Raw genomic sequence first — 19,792 nt, 5'->3', positions numbered from 1 at the left:
TTAACGATTTATATGTATTATCTATGTATGTATGTATGCATGTATGTATCTATGTATCTATCGATGATCTGCATGCACACACGCATACACACACACACACAATTTATTTTGAGGAATTGGCTCATGTGACTATCGGGTTCATCAAGTGAATATCGATGGAACACATCAACTCCACGCTGTCTTTAGAATGTGAGTTTCAAAGATCATATCTGTGTTGTCACAGTGTGGAACCACAGGTGCTCAAACAAAAAAATACCAATGTATTAAAAAAAAAGGAAGAAAATTAATCCTAGGGCAGAAGAAAGGGAGAAATTGGCATGAAAAACATGACAAGAAGGACATAAAGGCGGGTGGGCAGACGTCTGGTCAGAGGTCACCTAGTGAGGCTGGGACACCTAGTGAGTGGTGAGAATTTTTGAGTCTCCCCTTGACAGGGGTGCCTGACAACCAAGAATGGAAGTAGCAGGGTGACTGCGAATATATTTCTCCCATATTCCTGGAATTGGGAGGTGGGGCTTACAGGCACTCGAGATCTTAGGGGAAATGGGTGACTGCCAGTCTCAGGACTTTTCTCATGATGACCTCATCTACAGCCAGGAACTGGATCCCACCATCCATAGACCAAGACTTACTAGTGGTGTTATTAATCAGAAGAGGCATCCAGGGGCCCAGGTTCCAACAACAGCCAGTGAAATGATTTGCCTGTGACTGCTGCCCCCCGCGCAGCTCAGGTGATGCTTTGACTACAATGCCCACCTCCCCCCGACCCCTGCAGTCTGCTCTTGAAAATGGACTCATGCCTTCCCCTCCCTGGGTCACTCAAATATCCGGTGAAAACCTTGCCAGCCCTGCCCCTTATTGCCGCCGCCTGGGAACAGCCAGGAGGAATGCAGGCAAAGTAGTGAATGGAGTTGCACACACCCTAGAGATGATGGGCAAATGGAAAGAAGGTGAGAACAGGTGGGGAAGAAGGTGAGGAGGTGGAGGATCTGGGTAGGGAGGAAGGTGAGGAGGCAGAGAATCCAGGTGGGAGGAAGGAGAGGAGCAGGAGGATCCCGGTGGGGAGGAAGGTGAGGAGGCGGAGGGTCCAGGTGGGAGGAAGTTGAGGAGGGGAGGATCCAGGTGCGAAGGATGGTGAGGAGGCGGAGCATCCAGGTGGGAGGAAGGTGAGGAGGTGGAGGATCCAGGTAGGAGGAAGGTGAGGAGGTGGAGGATCCAGGTTGGAGGAAGGTGAGGAGGGGAGGATCAGGGTGCGAGGAAGGTGAGGAGGTGGAGGATGCAGGTGGGAGGACGGTGAATAGGGGGAGGATCCAGGTGGGGAGGACAGTGAGGAGGCGGAGGATCCAGGTGGGAGGAAGATGAGGAGGGGGAGGATCCAGGTGGGAGGAAGAAGAGGAGGGTGAGGATACAGGTGGGGAGGAAGGTGAGGAGGGTGAGATTACAGGTGGGGAGGATGCTGAGGAGGCGGAGGATCCAAGTGAGAGGAAGGTGAGGAGGGGGAGGATCCAGGTGGGAGGAAGAAGAGGAGGGGAGGATCCAAGTGGGAGGAAGATAAAGAGGCAGAGGATCCAGGTGGTAGGAAGGTGAGGAGGTGGAGGACCCAGGTGGGGAGGAAGGTGAGGAGGGGAAGGATGCAGGTGGGGAGGATGATGAGGAGGGGGAGGTTCCAGGTAGGAGGATGGTGAGGAGGCAGAGGATCCAGGTGGGAGGAAGGTGAGGAGGCGGATGATCCAGGTTGGGAGGAAGGTGAGGAGGTGGAGGACCCAGGTGGGGAGGAAGGTGAGGTGGGGAAGGATGCAGGTGGGGAGGATGATGAGGAGGGGGAGGTTCCAGGTAGGAGGATGGTGAGGAGGCAGAGGATCCAGGTGGGAGGAAGGTGAGGAGGCGGATGATCCAGGTTGGGAGGATGGGAGGATTAGGAGGAGGGGGAGGACACAGGTGGGAGGAAGGTGAGGAGGCGGATGATCCAGGTTGGGAATATGGGAGGATGATGAGTAGGGGGAGGATCCAGGGGGGAGGAAGGTGAGGAGAGGCAGAATCTAGTTGGGAGGAAGGTGAGGAGGGGGAGGATCCAGGTGGGAGGAAGGTGAGGAGGCTGAGGATCCAGGTGGGAGAAATATGAGAGGGGGAGGATCCATGTGGGAGGAAGGTAAGGACGGTGAGGGTCCAGGTGGGAGGAAGGTGAGGAGGGGGAGGATCCAGGAGGGGAGGAAGATGAGGAGGGTGAGGGTCCAGGTGGGGGGAAGGTGAGGAGAGTGAGGGTGCAGATGGGAGGAAGGTGAGGAGGGAGAGGATTCAGGAGGGGAGGAAGGTGAGGAGGGGAGGATCCAGGTGGGAGGAAGGTGAGGCAGAGCATCCAGGTAGGAGGAAGGTGAGGAGGGGGAAGATCCAGGTGGGAGGAAGGTGAGTAAGGGGAGGATCCAGATGGGAGGAAGGTGAGGAGGGGGAGGATCCAGGTGGGAGGATGGTGAGAGGGTGAAGGTCCAGGTGGGAGGAAGGTGAGGACGTGGAGGATCCAGGAGTGGAGGAAGGTGAGGAGGGGCAGGATCTAGGTGTCAGGAAGGTGAGGAGGCGGAGGATCCAGGTGGGAGGAAGGTGAGGAGGCGGAGGATCCAGGTGGTGAGGAGAGGGGATCAAGTGGGATGAAGATGAGGAGGCAGAGGATCCAGGTGGGAGGAAGGTGAGGAGGCTGAGAACCAGGTGGGGAGGCAGGTGAGGAGACAGGATCCAGGTGGGGATGAAGGTGAGGAGGTGGAGGACGAGGTGGGAAGAAGGTGAGGAGGGGGAAGATCCAGGTGGGAGGAAGGTGAGAGGGCAGAGGATCCATGTGGGAGGAAGGTGAGGAAGCGGAGGATCCAGGTGGGAGGAAGGTGAGGAGGCAGAGGGTCCAGGTGGGAGGAAGATGAGGAGGCGGAGAATCCAGGTGGGAGGAAAGTGAGGAAGGGAAGGATCCAGGTGGGGATGAAGATGAGGAGGGGGAGGATCCAGGTGGGGATGAAGGTGAGGAGGCAGAGGACTGTGGAGCCCTCGTGCATAAGATGCTCGTGAGGGCTGGGGTAAAGCAGGTGAGGATACTGGTACCCACACAGTGGATGAGAGAAGGATGTAGGTGAAGATACTGGTGAGGACCCAGAGGAGGAGGCAGAGGACACACAGGTCACGATGCAGGTGGAAAGAAAGCAAGTAGGTGAGCACTTGGCGCAAACGCAGGCTCACTTCAGACTACGTGCAGGTGCAGTGCAGGTGCATGTGGGCACGGGCTCCCCGGGGGAGGAAGCAAACGTGCAGGTGATCCACAGGGAGGAAGGAGTTGCAGGGGAGGAAGCAGGGGATCACAGCTGCCTCTTCCTCCCTCTCCGAGACCTTCCGACTTTGGGAGACACATGAACTCTCAGAGAAGCTTTATTGTGGGGACTGTGGGCAGGGGTCAGTTGGGACAGCCAAAGACAACCATGTTCTCAGTGAAGTTGGCCAGGTCTTGACACAGCTTCTCATTCTCCTCATCCTGGCATTCATCAGCCTCTGGCCACCCTTCCAGCCAGGTGTCCTTCCCGATGATGTAGCTGATGCTGCGGGGAGGACGGCAGGTCAGGATCAGGGCAGGGAAAGCATGGGAAGGGGCGACCCACTGCGGGGTGTGGGGCATGCACAGGGCTGACACTCACTTGGGTTTCTCTCCCCACAGGTCGGCGGACATGCCCCACATGAGGTAGTGTTTCCCCTCCTGCAGCTTCAGGGCTTCTCTGCACTTGATGTGGCTGATGAACCTGCGCTCCTGTCCAACCTGCACCTCATCAGAGCCTGGAAGGGACGGACAGGGACGCTGAGTGGGGGAGGGCAGGGAACCAGCAAGAAGGAAGTGGAAAGACAGAGCACAGACTGCAGGGCTGACCTGATTTGATGATCTGCTCGACGACCATTACGTAATCATCAAAGTCTTCTGACAGCTCCTTCTTGAGAAGCCTGGTCTTGTACACTGATGGGGGAGGAGGGGAAGGACGGTGGGGTCACGGGCAAGGGGGGCTGTGGGGACCCTCAGCTGCAGGTGCACCTGGGCATATGGCGTCCCCAAGGAGACACATGCAGGGTCACAGCCACACGTGCAACAGTCCCTGCCCCCCAGTAACACACCTGCCACATGTCTTCCCACAACCACCACGTCACACAGCCACACACGGCCATGTGCACAATTACACTCACCATAGTGGAGTCCTATGCATAACCTCCCATCCACTATCCCCCACAAGCACTGTCTCTCATCTCCATGGCTTGGCACGACTACAATGTCACACACACAACGGGCAGACGACCATATCCGCTCTCACACTGGCTGCACACCCGGCCGACTCATTAGCGTGGCTCCCCATGCACTCATGGCCCCTCATAACACATTTACACCCACACACACATCGGCTGCAACCACAGGCTGACGTATAGCCATATGCAGCCAGGGGCACTCACAGCCAGTCACACACACAGCCATGGCCACACAGTGTCGCGCACCCAGGCACCCACATGCACGTGCCCACTCACCGTAGTCTACTCCTGGTTCACAGGCCTTGTCCAGACGCTCATCCAGGGTGATCTTTTCATCCATCGGGTGCATGAAGCAGTTCTCTGTGTGATGGATGAGTGGGGGACATGGTTGTATTACACGCGTTGTCCAGGGCCCCCCGCCCCTGGGTCCGTGTGGGTGTCCACTGGGTGTGGGCTTTCAGAGCCCCCTTGGGCCACCCCCATGGAAGGAGGATCCAGGGGTGTGTGTCCACCCTTCCATGCTTCTCTGCACCCACCCTCAGCACAGCGGCACATGTCTTTGTGACAGAGCTTGCTCAGCAACCCATCTTCTTTGTCTGGGTGGTAAAACCGGATGCAATTCTCATCTGTGGGCAGAGTGGCAGGGAGGTGTCAGAGGGCTAGGGCCTCCAGCCCAGAGACCCAGGGGCTTGGATTCCCAACTCCAGTCCCTCAGACCTGGAGAGGCCAGGTCCCCAACCCTGGGACCCTCAGGCCCCCACCTCGCACGGATCCCTTGGACCCTCAGGCCTCCCAGCCCCCCAGACCCTAGGTGGGCTGCTCACCCAGGTTGTAATAGGAATACACCTTGACCGACCCAGGCTGGATAAGCCCCACGTTGAAGTACTGGTGCACCTTGAAGGTCAGACAGTCCTCCTGGTCATGTGAGATCTGGGGGGAAGAAGGAGGCTGGTCAGTGGGGCGACAGGTCATGTGAGATCTGGGGGGCGAGGAGGAGGCTGGTCAGTGGGGCGACAGGTCGTGTGAGATCTGGGGGGGAGGAGGAGGCTGGTCAGTGGGGCGAGAGGTCATGTGAGATCTGGGGGGCGAGGAGGAGGCTGGTCAGTGGGGCGACAGGTCGTGTGAGATCTGGGGGGGAGGAGGAGGCTGGTCAGTGGGGCGACAGGTCGTGTGAGATCTGGGGGGGAGGAGGAGGCTGGTCAGTGGGGCGAGAGGTCATGTAAGATCTGGGGGGAAGGAGGAGGCTGGTCAGTGGGGCGACAGGTCGTGTGAGATCTGGGGGGAAGGAGGAGGCTGGTCAGTGGGGCCACACGGAATGGAGCCCAGCATAGGGTCCTGGGGGTTGAGACAGTGGTGGAGAAAGTGAGGGAGCAGGAGTCTCCACCAAAAGACTGAGAAGCACTTCAACACAGCCATTTTCCACTTATCCAAGGCTTGAAGCTACATTATCCCTGCCAGCTTCCTTTCCTAGTTCAGTGTGGCCATGTGATTGATCCGTTCTGGCCACCGGACTGCTGTCTCTGCCCATGAAAACATCCATGGTTAATGGTACTGAATGCTATATTTAAAAGTTGTTATGGGATGGCACCAGGAGGGCATAGTCGGTTAAATATCCGACTCTTTATCTCAGGTCAGGTCATGATCTCATGGGTTTGACTTTGAGCCCCACATTGGGCTCTGCTCTGACAGCACAGAGCCTTCTTGGGATTCTGTCTTTACTTCTCTCTGCCCTTCCCCTGCTTGTGTTCTCTCTCTGTCTCTCTCAAAATAAATAAACATTAGAAAACTGAAAAGAAAAACTTATTGAGAGGGTAGATCTTAAAAGTTCTCATCACACACACACACACACACACACACACACACACACACGCATTAAAACTATGTGAAGTAATAGATGTGTTAAGTAAACTTATGGTGGTGATCATTTCCCAATATACACATACATCAAATCATTATGTTATGCACCTTAAACTTACACAATTTTATATGTCAGTGACCTCTCATTCAAGCTGAAAAAATAAAGACAGAGAGAGAGACAGAAACAGAAATAGATATGCATAGGTACGTATATGTGACAGGTGTATTTGGAGGAACAGGCTAACAGTTAGTGAATTTGCATACAGTGTATATGGAACTGTGTTTTACTGCTGTGCAATTTCCCTGTAAGTTTGGAATCCTATAAAAATTTAAGTGCACAAAAACTCCAGTACAAGAAAACGTCAACCACTAGCTCATGCACAATCCTCTTTTCTTCCAGGGAGGAGGGGTCCAGCAGAGGACTCTAAGATCCTAGGGATTGCAGAGCCCCAAGAAGGAATGTGAGCAGATCCCTGACTTAGTGTGTGGAGCAGAAAACCCTTCCCTTAGCCTCACAACTGGACTTTACCTGAGTGGGAGGCACAAGACTCTTGTGTTGGGACCCTCATATTCTTGAGAGGCTTATTACAGCAGCTAGTGTTACTTATGCTGACTAATATGGGGTGAGGGGACTTTGGGAATTTTGGAAGTTAGCAGGGTGCATGTGAAGATAGGGAAACGGGAAGATGTAAGTAGGGGAGAGGAGGAAGTTCAAGTCAATGTTAGATAGGAAGGCAGTGACAGAAAGTCAGATGGAGAGCAAACACGGAGAGAGAAAACCCAGGGGGAGCGGAGCAAGGGGAATGCTTTTTAGCACTGAGCAATTTATTTTTTAAACCCAAGTGGCTCCCTTCAAAAGTTGTTTAGGACTACGATGAGAAGTTGGAGGAAGCAAGTGTAAAATGAGGTTGGAATGAGACTGGTCAGAAGGTAAGCTGCTTAGAAAAGATGAGAGGACCTGGGTTGTCCACCTTCTTTTTATGCCCCTTCCCTCCACCACCTAGCAGCAGCAGTCTGTGCTTGGGCCCCTGCTTGGGCCTCATGTGACCCAGATGCAGGCCAGTCTTTTGGAGGTCAGATCCCCATCGGAAGCCTTACCTTGTCCAGGTAGATGATGAGGGTGTTCTTATTGGAGAAGGCCTTGTTAAGCTCATACTTAGAGATGTATCTGTCAACGCCGTTGCTCAGCTGCGGAAGGGTAAGACTTGTGAAAACTGCCCTCAAGCCTTTGTCCACTGATGCCAGCCCCCAAGCCCAAGCCCTTCATACCAGGTCAAGGTCACCAGTGTCAGGAGAAAAGCCAGTCATCATGGATATATCCAGGATCGACATGGTAGCATCCTGGTCTCCCAGGTACCTGAATAGGGCAGGGAGAGGGCACTTGGGTCCCAGGGTAGGGTCAGCCCTGGGGCACAGTGTCTGTACAAGGGGGTCTGGTCAGAGACTGGGGTTACTGGTTCCCACACAGCAGCACAGAAGGATATTAGATTGTGGGAAACACTCCCCAAATGGAATAAAGGAAAGGCAGTGTCATGGTCAAGGTGACTAAAAGCTCAGGCTCTGGAGCCCCTTTGCACGGGTTCAAATCCCAGCTCCATATGACATTTGATGAGTCACTTGACCTCTCCATGCCTCAATTCGTCCAGAAAATGCAGACGAGAAAATGTTACCATGGCCTAGCTCAATAACGCCAGGCCCCCAGCACCAGGGTACAGTAGTCGTAATTGCATAAAGTACGAATACAAATCTTGTCTCTGGATCTCGAGTCCACCAATCATTGTGCAAATCACAGACACGCATCACGGTCAGTGACCAATCACGTCATTCCTTTCGAAGTCTGTCTGTGATGGGTCACTGAGCAGTTCATGCACAGACAGCAAGGCCTGTGGTTGTGGTACTTCCTTATCTCCCAGGGATAAACCGCATGACGTTTCACAAAACTGGTCAACTGGCAGAGGGATCTGCCAGCCAAGATGAAAGGCAGCAGAGAAATGAAGACACTGGAGGTAAAATTTGAAAGCACAGAAACGGAGTTAGAGAAGGAACAGCAGACTGTGCGAATATCACCCTTGCTGCCATTGGAGGGACCGACCAGCTGTCTTGTGACATCGGCCGCTCAAAAGATTAGAGTTGGAAGCTGACCTAACTTAGAAGGGAGCGTGACAATTCACTATGTCATAGGAAAGATGCCTGCTCAATCCCTACCCCAGGTGACACAACATAAGGAAGACCCACAGCACTTTTGGTAAGTGTTTTACAAAGGAGAACAAGAATTGCTTGTTATCTCCATGTTCTAATGTTGTAGTTTACAGCATGCTAAACAAATTCTCATGTTACTGTAATTTCCATTTCTCTGTACCTTCCTAACTGGCAGTTTGAGAGTTCTGAAGCTGTGATAAAACGCTTTAAAGGTCATGCAACAATGGCAACTTCCCCCACTGATTTGTTGACACTGCTTGAATAATTTCAGGTTATGGGGCCATCGCTCGTGTTGGACTGCCAATGCAAGGTGAGGACTGCCTGGGGTACCCACCTCCTGGCAGGTACTTCAGACAATACCAGATGCACAATATGCTCTTAGAAAGGATTAGGTCATGGAAAGGAGAAGTCTTGTTATAGACAGAGGAATGGCCAAGATGACCCCCAGTGACCCATCACTTACTTGGTACAGATGTCAAGGATCATGGTGTTCAGGGCTTCCTGAGGCCTCTTGACTAGAAACACAGACAGAAAAATGGGAGGGCGGTGTCCCTGGGTCCCAACTCAGGAAGGAGGCAGACATTAGAATGAGGGCGGGGGAAGGGTAACAGGTAGGGTCTTAACTCTTTTACCATCTTCAGGAGCTCGTCGTATATCAACCCTGAGGTCAAACTTCTTGCAGGTGTGTTTGCTTTTGAGCTTGGCATGGTACATTGTCACCACCTGGTGAGATCACAGGGCAATGCAGTGTCAGCCCACTTGAGTTGAGAAGAGGGTCCCTTGGGGCCAGAGGGGCTGAGAGAAGGCAGGCCAAGCTGGTGTGTGTTCCTGTTCCTTACCGACAAGGTGCCTTGTCCCTTCCCTTTAGCTGTTACTACGAAATCCTCATTTTTCTTGGTCTGCAGGGAGAAAGGAGAGAGGAGAGAGGGTGTTGGTACCAAGCCTTCCCCTAGCTGCAACTGCCCTATCTCTTGCCTCTGGCAAACCCTGGCTGGTATGGAGGGGGACAGCAAGGGTTTGGCTAAGCAGCTGTACCTCTTCTGACCGCAGGAGGCTAGCAGATTCCCAGAGGATGGTGTGCTTGATGAGAGAGTTGCGGCTGGGCAGTTCAATGGATACTTCCAGGTTCAGGTCCTTGTGGTCAGGGGCATCCTTCTGGTATTGGGCCAAGGCTTGGAACACCATGAAGGTGGCCTAGAGCCCATGAGAAAGAATGAGGGTGAGCCAGGAGACTGAGAAAGGGGTTAAAACCCACTGGAGAAGGAAGAGAGTCATGTCAGAGGGTGGGGGATACTGACACTTTAGCCTAGGAACCCCTGCCCTAGAGAAAGTGAGGATAAGATTAGGGGTTATTATACACTGAAGACATGTCCTAGATTCTCCAAGAGACAGAGACTTAGACAAGAGCTTGGCAGACTGAGAAGGGGTCTAGAATTCACCAGAAATTGCAGGCATCAAAGTGAAACTCTAGCAACACTGAGAATATGGCCTAGCCTCATCCACAGGAGAGTCTAAGACAAGGGTTTGGAGTCACTGAGAATGTGTTTAGAACTTAGTTGTAAAAAAAAAAAAAAAAAAAAAATGAAGTTGAGTCTGGAGATACTGACCATATGACCTAGAATCCAAAAGGGACACTGAGAATGTGACTGACAGCTCACCATAAAGAAAGGGGGTCAAACTGGAGCCTGAGGTTATTAAAATCCATGTTCTAGATCCCACCAACCAGGGTCAGAGAGGCTTGGATGATGTCCTAGAATAGCCGAGAACATGGTCTGGAACCCACAGTAAGATGAACTAACACTGGGAGCCTAGTAGAACTGAAACATGGTCTAGAGCCCACAGGAAGATATGAGCTAACACTGGGAACCTGGCGGAACTGAGAACACGGTCTAGATCTTAGGAGGTTCGGAACACAGTTTGGGCATTCAGCATGTAGTGTAGACTCCACCAGTGCATTCACAGCTAAAAATCCACTCCAGCCACTCTGGCTTGTGGACAGAAGGGCTGCCCCTCTGAGTCTTAACATCTTCTCTGGGAGGCCAGTGGGAAGCCAGAGGAGGTAGGCATGTAGGTGCCTGGGGGATATGGGGTCACTTGCCTGGGTGGAGCCGTAGCCCCCTCCATAGTATCTCTGCTCATTGAGCCAGGATGCGACGGGGCGTACAAAGTCAAAGTCTTTGAGCACCAGCAGGGCCAAGAGGGCATAGGATGTGGCCTCCACACTGTAGAGCTTCTTGCCAGGCTCCTCCCACCTTGTCCTCTCTGTAGAGAGAACCCCCACCCCCATGCTGATTGCACTGTCCAGCAAGGAGATGGCTCAGAGAAAAGTCGGAAAAGACTCACGCTAGACTCACACTAGAACTTCTTGTTCACATGTCCTGACTGACACCCAAGGCACTCACTAGCTGGCTCCTGCCTACTCTTTTCCTTCATTAACCTTCACTCCTCCATTGAAATTCTCATCTGCAGCCCCACTGATTTACAGATTCCCTAAATTTTCCATGCTCATTCTTACTTCCTGGGCCTTTTCGTATTCTGTACCCTCTATTGGAGCACCTTTTCTCCACCCATTCCTGCTTAATCCCATCCTGCACAATTCAGCTTCAATGGCACCCCAAGAGTAGGTGAGGTCCTCCCTTCTGTCTCTCAAAACATCCTGTGCTGTCCTGTCCCAGAACTATGATGTTCTATATCCATCTATTAACTCATTTCTTTCCTCAACTGGAGTGCGAGCCATGATGGCAGGAGCTGTGCTGTATTCACTGTGATGTCCCAAGTGCCCAAGAAAGCACTTGTGGCAGAGATTGTCAGTAAGAAGCATTCACTCCTGTGGGGTGCCTGGATGGCTCAGTTGGTTGAGTGTCCAACTTTGGCTCAGGTCACAATCTCAAGGTTCATGAGTTTGAGTGCCTCATCAGGCTGTCTGCTGTCAGCACAGAGCCAGCTTTGCGCGCTCTGTCTCCTTCTCTCTCTGCCCCTCCCATGCTTGCACTCTCTTGTTCAAAAATAAATGAACATTAAAAAAAAAACCTGTTCCCTCATTTCCTGGGCAGACAGTTGGACTACATCTCCCAAAAGTCTTTGTAGGCAGGTATGGACACACGACCGAGCTCTGTATGATGGAATGGACACTGGCAATGTTAGGGGCCCCTTCCATGCCTGGTCTACCTCCCTTAAACAATCCACCTGACCATTTCCCCTTATGCTTAGATGGAGTGGATCCCAAGCACCCCGTGGTGGCAAAGTCATGAAAAGATAGAGGCCCAGATCTCCACATGACTGTCTGGAAGAGAGCTGTCCACCAACAACAAGCTTCCATTGTGCTAAACCACCTCAGTATATGTACTGACATATGTTATATCAGTGAGTGCAAACCTGATGCAGTATATTACCTGACCAATGATTAAGTGCTCACTGTGTGCTGGGCACTGTGCTAAATTCCCTATGGCATTATCTTATCTAATCCTAATTACCCTTGAGATAATGACGACAACAACATCGGAATAGAGCTCTCACTGTATGCTAGACCTTCTACCTGCCTTACTCCTTCAATCTTGTCAACCACCTATGATGTAAGTATCTTCTTCAGATGAGGTCCAGGGAGGGTCAGTGACTTTTACAGAGTCGCACAGTGAGAATGTGGCAGAGGGGGATTTGAATTTGGGTCTGTCTGACCTCAGAGCTCACATCTTTTCTCCTGTGTCATAGCAAGTGCTCAACACACACTTGTTGAATGAATGATGCCACGTTCTTGTGTAGCTTACAGTGAGGATTTCTCACACCTCAGACCCATTCAGCCAGCAGGGCTTAGCACCATCCACTCCAGCTCAACCAGAAGCTGCCCGTCGTAGCATAGCTTAGAGCCACACATGCCAGCTCAAGATGACCACCCCCAAACCCTGGCCATGCATGCCTCTTTACCTCACCAGGCTGCCACTCACCTTTGGCTGTGCTCAGAAATTTTTCAAGGAGGTCTTTCTCCAGCCTGCCTGACTGGGCCAGGGCGTAGCCTGCAATGGCCACAGAATATGGTCTCCGCAGGTTCCTATAGTGGAATTCAATATAATCTCCAGCCTTAGTGATGCTGCGCTCCAGGCTCTGTGAGAAAGAGGATTGGGTTCTCTGGTAAGGTGCATATTGCTGCCACAAAGAGCTGGTAAGGATCACACAAGTGCCACTTCCTGGGTACCAGGATGGTTTCTGTCCTTGGGACATATTTGTTTTGGATCTTTTATTTCTTTTTTCTTTTTTGGATTTTCCAGATATTTTAGTCACCGTGAACTTGATGTGCCTGGGAGAGTTTATATACCCAGTGGTGTACTGGTAACAGTTTAAGCACCAGCTCTCCGGAGTGTGTATGGGGGCCAGGGGTCTGTTTTATCGCTTGCCAATTACTGTGGTGTAAATGCTCCCACTGTGGGCAATTTCAAGCTACCAACGTAATGGCCCTGAACATAAAGGGGAGAATATGTATGCAGATAGACACTCATGACCTAGCATGACCCAGCTTCAGCACCCCACTGGGAAACCTCTTCTCTAATCATCAGCTTCACAGCTAACACTTACTATATGGCAGTCACACAGGCAATCGCTGAACTTCAGGATCCTATGGGGTTGGCATTATTTTCATCATCATCTCTACTGCACGAATGACAAGATTGAGACCCAGAGAGATGATGGAAGGAGGAAGACATGACGTGCAGCGTTCGCGAACTTTCTTGGTGTAAATATTACCGTGGCCAATTTCAAACTATGTGGAGTCAGTGAATGCAGAGTTGGGGGGAGGAGGGCAGTAGCACAGAATTAGATAGCATTTCCACCTTATAGGTACATAACCTCGAGATGGATAGATTTGTCATAGATAATGAGGGAAAGTAATAAAACAATCAGGAAGTGATGAGTTTTGAGTGTTTCTTACCTTTGCTTTTAATGCTTAGTGTTTAGTCTAAAGTCAGTTTACATAATTTGCTTGAAAAGAATGATTGTGTTTAACAACTGGCTTGTGTAAGTCCTGGAAGTTTAACGGTTGGCTTTCACAGACTGATCCCAGCACACTCTTCATCTGCATCCCAGTAATCTGGGTCTACAGCCTATGCTATACTCAGGCATAGTGTTGCCATTTTGTAGAAGAAAATGTTGGTGCCTTGCAGCAGAAACTAATCCTTTCCCTGCCAGCTGCCTGTCCTCCATCTACTCTTGACTTTTGCAGAAACTTCGGTCTTTCATTCACTCGGCCACAGTGGAAGCAGCCATATTTGCTCAGTAAGACCTACTTCCTGGCCTCAGCTGATTGGTCCAGGTATGACCACCTGACCCCGGGTGGGCCAATCAGAATTTCCCCTTTGGGAATCTGAAAGCTCTAGGTTTGGTCTGGCTATTTCCCCAAGGAAGGCAGCCAAGTTCTGCCGGGCAGGCTGGGTGGCAGGGAGAGAGGAATTATTGGGCCCAGAACGGCCTGGGTCCCTCTGAGCCCCTCAAGTCAACAGCCCTGTCCCCTCTATCTTGAGTCCGATGAAGGGAGGGGCAGCTGCCTGAGGTAAAATCCTGGGATCTCCACCTTGGCAAGCTAAGGTCAAACAAACCACTCTCAACCCCCAGGACAAAGCAGAGGGAGTAATTGCAGAGACTCTCGGGAGTCCACCTTTCTAAGCTTCTATGCTTCAGAACCAAAACCAGAGGAAAAAGAGACAGCCGTGAGCCAATATTTGTAATCACTTCCTTTTTGGGGTCATGGGCCCCTTGGAAAATTTCCTAAAAGATCTCCTGAACTAAGAGAGTAGCCTTGATGTGTTCTTGGGTCTGGGTTGTGCCTTTTCTTCAGGGAAGCAGCAAGGTATGCTGCACTGATCATGTAGCAGGGATGGGGAAAGCAGGCTGAGGGGGCTTTTGTTGAAATTGGCTGACACTCTCTGGACAGGGTAAAGCAGGCAGAACGGACCCATTCTTTGATCTCTTTCTGTCTTAGTTTTCTCCCCTGTAACCTGGGGATAAGAAGAGTAGCCTACGTCTCGGACTCTCAGAAGGATTACAGGACTTAGCATGTGCAGCACTTAGATGAGCATCTTAGTTAAATGCTCAAAAAATGCTGGGAATTATTATGGTTTTATGGGTATTATGGCTGCTGTGGTGGCTGCTATTGCACTGGGAGGACTGGGAATCACCTGAATGCAACAGCCCACCCTCCAAGGTGGATGTGCCCTGGGTAGGTGAGAGGAGGAGAGGGTGGGCGGACACTTACGTTGACCTGATCATTGCAAAACTCTTTAGCCTCTTGCAGCGCAATGAGAACAAAAGCTGTGAGGGCCACATCCTTCTCCTCGTTCTCCCGGAAGCCACCCTAGAATGGGAAGCGGGAAATAAGGATAGGGTCACTAGTATGTCCCCACATGCTGACCAATCTCCTTGTAGAGTGAGCATGTCAAGGCACGGGTGAGTCTCTCCTCAGTGTCTCCCTAGGCGGGCCACACTCTTCAATATTCACTCATTCAGCAATTGTTGCTCATGCTGTGGAAAAGATGGTAGGTAAGAACCCAACACCAGTCCCACCCCCACAGTACTCCCCATCTAGTAGGGGAGACAGACATGAACCAATTGGCTCACCAGTAGACATATCGTAACAAATTGGTGAGTGCAGTGCAGGAGGAGAAGTGGATGTGGCAGTGAGATTGGAAAGTGGGAGTGTGACTCAGTTGGGGAGATCAGGAAATATTTCCTTACAGGATGACCAGGGTTGGCATGCCAGACAGTGAGAACAGCATGTGCAAAGGCCCTGTGGCTGGGTAGAGCAAGGCTCCTTTCAGTGCAGATGGCATGTGGATGGGGATAGGGGGACGGTGTGAGACTGAAAGTCTGAAAAGTCAGGCTAAGGCAGTGATTCTCCACCTTATGCATGCATAGGCAACTCATGGCAGGGGAAGCGGAGGTTGTAGCAACTGTGAATCCTAGGCCCTCCTCCTGAATTTTCTGATTCCTGCATCTCAAGTCTAGATTGAGAACATACTTTTATAACAAGTTTGAAGGTGATTATGCAGCTACTGGCCTGGGGACCACATTTGGAGAACCACAGCTGGGAAGGGTTCTATATTCTCAGAGCAAAGCGGCGGGGGGGGGGGGGGGGGGGGGGGGTTTGGTGTTGCACTAGCCTCTGAAGGTCTCTGGTCTTCGCAATGGGAAAGTGACACTCTCAGCTGAAGGGGTAGCCTTTCATGTCTATCCTGTTACTCCAGGCGCCCTTCCCCCAGCATGCCCATAAGTCCTGCTTCTTACAGTCATTTCTTGATGAATTACGGGCCCATCTTCCTGGAAGACCCCGTCAGGCTTCTGCTTCTCCAGGATCAGCCATTTGACAGCCCCGCAGAGGACCTGGGAGTTGATGGCGATGAGATTGGCTGCCAGAGAGAAGACCTTGACCACGTAGGCTGTCAGCCTGTGGGCGGCACAAAGCGTCAGCCAATCGCCTCCGGGATCCAGAGACTGCCATTCCAGGAAACCAATGAGCAGAGAGGGGCGGGGCCTACAGGCTGGCCCAGCTTCCCCACCCAAGTTAGGCGCCAGCCTAGCCACAGGGGGCACTTAATGTTCGCAGGCCACGTGGCAGCTCAAGGTGGGCGGTTCATCTGTGTGGGCTGAGGGTCCATAGCATAGGGCCCTTTCGGGCGAGACCTGGTAGGACCACCCAAGGCAGCCTTGCTCAGTGGGGTGCCAGACCACTCACCAGGTGCTGGCTTTCCGGTTCTGGAAGGCCGCAAAAGCCGAGTTGTCTTGTCTGAAGGCCAGCTGCTGGGAGTACCCTGCAGGGAAGCCAGAAGTGTCTCCAGAGGAGCAGGGGCTGAGTGGAGGGGCTCAGGGGACAAGGATTCTCTGAGGAGCGAGACAGGGGATCAGTGAAGAATGAGGGGCCTCAGGGCTGAGCAGGGAAGTCTGCTAGAAGAGCGGAAGGGGCTTCTAAAAGGGGAAGGAGTTCTCAGAGGAGAGGGGTTCAGAGAGGCAAGGGGGCCTCAGGGAGAGAGGGAGTTCTAGAGGGCTCAGAGGGGCCCAGGGTCTCAGAGAGGGCAAAGGTCAAGGGAGGTCTTTGAAAAGAAGGGATCCTGAAAGGGGAGGAACTTAGAGGAAGGGCGTGTCCCTGCTCTGGAGGTGGCTAGAGCAGAGAGGGTCTCCCAGGCAGACCCACCCTTTTCGATGAGCTGCAAGGAATCCTGCCTCTTTTCCAGGCCGAACTTCTCCCACTGCTCCGTTTGGTCCAGGTAATGGACTGCGATGACTGTGGGTGTCATTCCTATCATGTTCTGCTCCCCACAGCCCGAGGGGGTCACGATGAGGTGCTTCAGTCGCTCCGCATCAATGGCATCCTCAGTCAACTGAGCCACCGGGGTCCCTGCAACCGGGCGGGAGGACAGGGCTCAAGCAACTCACCCACCATGGGGTGGGGTGAGAAGGGTCAGGGCTGTCCCCAGCGATCCCAGGCTCCAGGCACCCAGTGCCAAAGAGGTCAGGGGCAGTTGGGGGCTGAGGGGACGTGATGGTAGGAGGTACGAGGCGGGGGTAGGGGAGTGGGGAGGGTGTCTACATTTGTAGGGAAGGGGGTCTTATGCTTCACAGAAATCTGCTCCCTGAGCCTCTTGTTACAAGTGGCAAATTAATTCCAGAACAATCGTCACCAATACTTAGATCATGCTTCATGCTGTTGCCAGGCGCTGTTCTAGAGAAACATCATACAGTATCTCATTTAATCCTCTCAACAAGCCTTTGATATAGGTACTATTATTCACCCCATCACAGATGAGAAAACCAAGGGTCTCTCCCCAAAACCTTACAGCTTACAGGTTACAAGGTGCTTTTCCAGGAACTTCTTTTCCCTTCTGGCTCCAGTCGTCCAACTCAGGCAATTAGTTCCAGAATTTCCTGCTCTTGAACTATACTGTTGCTCATTTAAGCTTCTCTATCATCAAAGGCTATTTGCTGAACTAAATACTGCCTGGAACCCTCTATAAAACAGATCAGGGAGGTGGCCTGCTGTTCTAGCTGTAGTGGAGGCAGGGGATGCACGGTAGCATATACACCCAGAATTCGGAGAAATTAGGCCCCCTTCTCCAGAGCTGTGCCTTCCTGGGCGAGGGTCAGTGGCAGCTCACCTTGCAGGAGGATCCTGGTCTCTGAATCTGTGTCTGGTACCTGGTCACTGAGGTCTGCGGCGTGGACCTCCTCTCGCTGCACTCCGTCTGCCAGTGGAGTGGGAGGGACCCGGCGTCACCCTCTCCCACAAGGCCCTGCCTCACCCCCTACCCCCCACCCCCAGGTCTCAACCCTTCTGCTGTGGCTGACTCACTTTGGCCCCGGTTTTCTGGATCCAGTGTGTGAACGGCCACAGTTTTGTCGACTCTGATCCCTTCAGGCTGAACAGTGTTGGGATGGGATGGGGGAGGGGGAAGTCAGGTGAATGAAAGAACAGACACAGCTGATCAGCAGGGCATGGGCACGATGGCATCACCCATCCTAGTTCTGTGACTGGGAGTCAGTTTACCCCACTGCCTCTCAAATGTCCTTAAAATAAAAGAATGTGCATAAAGTGCTGAGTACAATGCCTGGCACTTAGTAAGCGCTCAGTTAAACTAGGGGCTATCTTATTATCAATGTCCCAAGTGAAGCTCTCCTTCCATGCTGGACTGCTGCTGTTTGTGCCCTTCCATCACACATTCTCCTTGAAGCTGGTACTAATGCACACATTTTCCTTTGGAGACCCAGTCTCCTCCATGGCATGCTGGTAAACATTTGATAGCCATCTCTCCAGGAAGAAAAGATCCTGATTTGTGGCACTGGCAGTTTCCATCCTGCGAACATCCCTGCCACGGTAGATTTCAAGCTACCAGCATCAGAGGGTGCAGAGTTGGGAGTTGTGGACACACTGGCTCTGGGGAGCCTTGTGCAGGCTCCAGCGCCCTCTTGGGTTTCTTCCCATGTTGCCACACTGGGACCCCTGTTAAAGGGATAATTAAGATTGTGCTCCTGGGGGTGCCTGTGCGGCTCGGTGGAAAAGCATGGGACTCTTGATCTTGGGGTTGTAAGTTCAAGTCCCACATCGGGCGTGGAGATTACTTAAAAATAAAATCTTGGGTCGCCTGGGTGGCTTAGTTGGTTAAGTCTCTGCCTTCAGATCATGATTTCATGGTTGGTGAGTCTGAGCCTTGCATCGGGCTCAGTGGTGACAGCTCAGAGCTTAGAGCCTGGATCTGGCTTCAGATCCTTTGTCTCCTTCTCTTTCTCCCCCTCTCCTGCTCATGCTCTGTCTTTCTCAAAAATAAATACGCATAAACAAATTTTTTTAAGAAAATAGACTCTAAAAAATATGAGTTTGGTTCCATTAAAGTCAGGAAAGAAAAATATAATAAATTCTGGCTTGGGTATAAATAAGACGTGTCACTGTAAAATAACAACGTCAGTTTTAAAGCATTTGCTTTTCAGCATTTCAATATTTTTTCAATGACTTTAACATTTTGGGGGAAAATTAACCACTAAACAATTTCAACCATTAAAAAAGACATGTAGATGGGGGCCTTCATTTGTCCTTTAGCTTCAGGCTCCTATTGTGGTTTGACTTGGCACTGTCTCTATTTAAAATTTTGATCTTCCAACAGGCACATGAAAAGATGTTCAGCGTCGCTCCTTATCAGGGAAATACAAATCAAAACCACACTCAGGTATCACCTCACGCCAGTCAGAGTGGCCAAAATGAACAAATCAGGAGACTATAGATGCTGGAGAGGATGTGGAGAAACGGGAACCCTCTTGCACTGTTGGTGGGAATGCAAATTGGTGCAGCCGCTCTGGAAAGCAGTGTGGAGGTTCCTCAGAAAATTAAAAATAGACCTATCCTATGACCCAGCAATAGCACTGCTAGGAATTTATCCAAGGGATACAGGAGTACTGATGCATAGGGGCACTTGTACCCCAATGTTCATAGCAGCACTCTCAACAATAGCCAAATTATGGAAAGAGCCTAAATGTCCATCAACTGATGAATGGATAAAGAAATTGTGGTTTATGTACACAATGGAATACTACGTGGCAATGAGAAAGAATGAAATATGGCCTTTTGTAGCAACGTGGATGGAACTGGAGAGTGTGACGCTAAGTGAAATAAGCCATACAGAGAAAGACAGATACCATATGGTTTCACTCTTATGTGGATCCTGAGAAACTTAACGGGAACCCATGGGGGAGGGGAAGGGAAAAAAAAAAAAAAAGAGGTTAGAGTGGGAGAGAGCCAAAGCATAAGAGACTGTTAAAAACTGAGAACAGGGGCGCCTGGGTGGCGCAGTCGGTTAAGCGTCCGACTTCAGCCAGGTCACAATCTCGCGGTCCGTGAGTTCGAGCCCCGCGTCGGGCTCTGGGCTGATGGCTCAGAGCCTGGAGCCTGTTTCTGATTCTGTGTCTCCCTCTCTCTCTGCCCCTCCCCCGTTCATGCTCTGTCTCTCTCTGTCCC

The 19,792-nt window shown here is 51.6% G+C and overlaps 1 protein-coding gene across 1 annotated transcript in view; it reads right to left on the bottom strand.

Annotated features, from left to right (window-relative positions):
* Positions 1 to 3,386: 3,386 nt before the first annotated feature.
* Positions 3,387 to 19,792, bottom strand: part of LOC147583824 (complement C3-like) — a 40,748-nt gene continuing 24,342 nt past the window's right edge. The window contains exons 22-41 of the mRNA XM_086699295.1: positions 17,639 to 17,705; positions 17,445 to 17,531; positions 16,484 to 16,687; positions 16,028 to 16,103; positions 15,580 to 15,739; positions 14,552 to 14,650; positions 12,255 to 12,411; positions 10,412 to 10,575; positions 9,349 to 9,507; positions 9,153 to 9,212; positions 8,946 to 9,036; positions 8,777 to 8,828; positions 7,384 to 7,471; positions 7,213 to 7,302; positions 5,082 to 5,187; positions 4,794 to 4,883; positions 4,534 to 4,617; positions 3,893 to 3,976; positions 3,666 to 3,801; positions 3,387 to 3,569 (exon numbers count right to left, since the gene is read on the bottom strand). Coding sequence (XP_086555421.1) covers positions 3,428 to 3,569; positions 3,666 to 3,801; positions 3,893 to 3,976; positions 4,534 to 4,617; positions 4,794 to 4,883; positions 5,082 to 5,187; positions 7,213 to 7,302; positions 7,384 to 7,471; positions 8,777 to 8,828; positions 8,946 to 9,036; positions 9,153 to 9,212; positions 9,349 to 9,507; positions 10,412 to 10,575; positions 12,255 to 12,411; positions 14,552 to 14,650; positions 15,580 to 15,739; positions 16,028 to 16,103; positions 16,484 to 16,687; positions 17,445 to 17,531; positions 17,639 to 17,705 — 2,196 coding nt within the window. The 3' untranslated portion in view covers positions 3,387 to 3,427. The remainder of the gene's footprint in view (positions 3,570 to 3,665; positions 3,802 to 3,892; positions 3,977 to 4,533; positions 4,618 to 4,793; positions 4,884 to 5,081; positions 5,188 to 7,212; positions 7,303 to 7,383; positions 7,472 to 8,776; positions 8,829 to 8,945; positions 9,037 to 9,152; positions 9,213 to 9,348; positions 9,508 to 10,411; positions 10,576 to 12,254; positions 12,412 to 14,551; positions 14,651 to 15,579; positions 15,740 to 16,027; positions 16,104 to 16,483; positions 16,688 to 17,444; positions 17,532 to 17,638; positions 17,706 to 19,792) is intronic.

Source organism: Puma concolor, chromosome A2, assembly GCF_028749965.1.
Source record: "Puma concolor isolate L17-30 chromosome A2, mPumCon1.1.hap2, whole genome shotgun sequence".
Lineage (NCBI taxonomy): Eukaryota > Metazoa > Chordata > Mammalia > Carnivora > Felidae > Puma > Puma concolor.
This window is presented reverse-complemented; position numbering and strand designations above follow the sequence as displayed.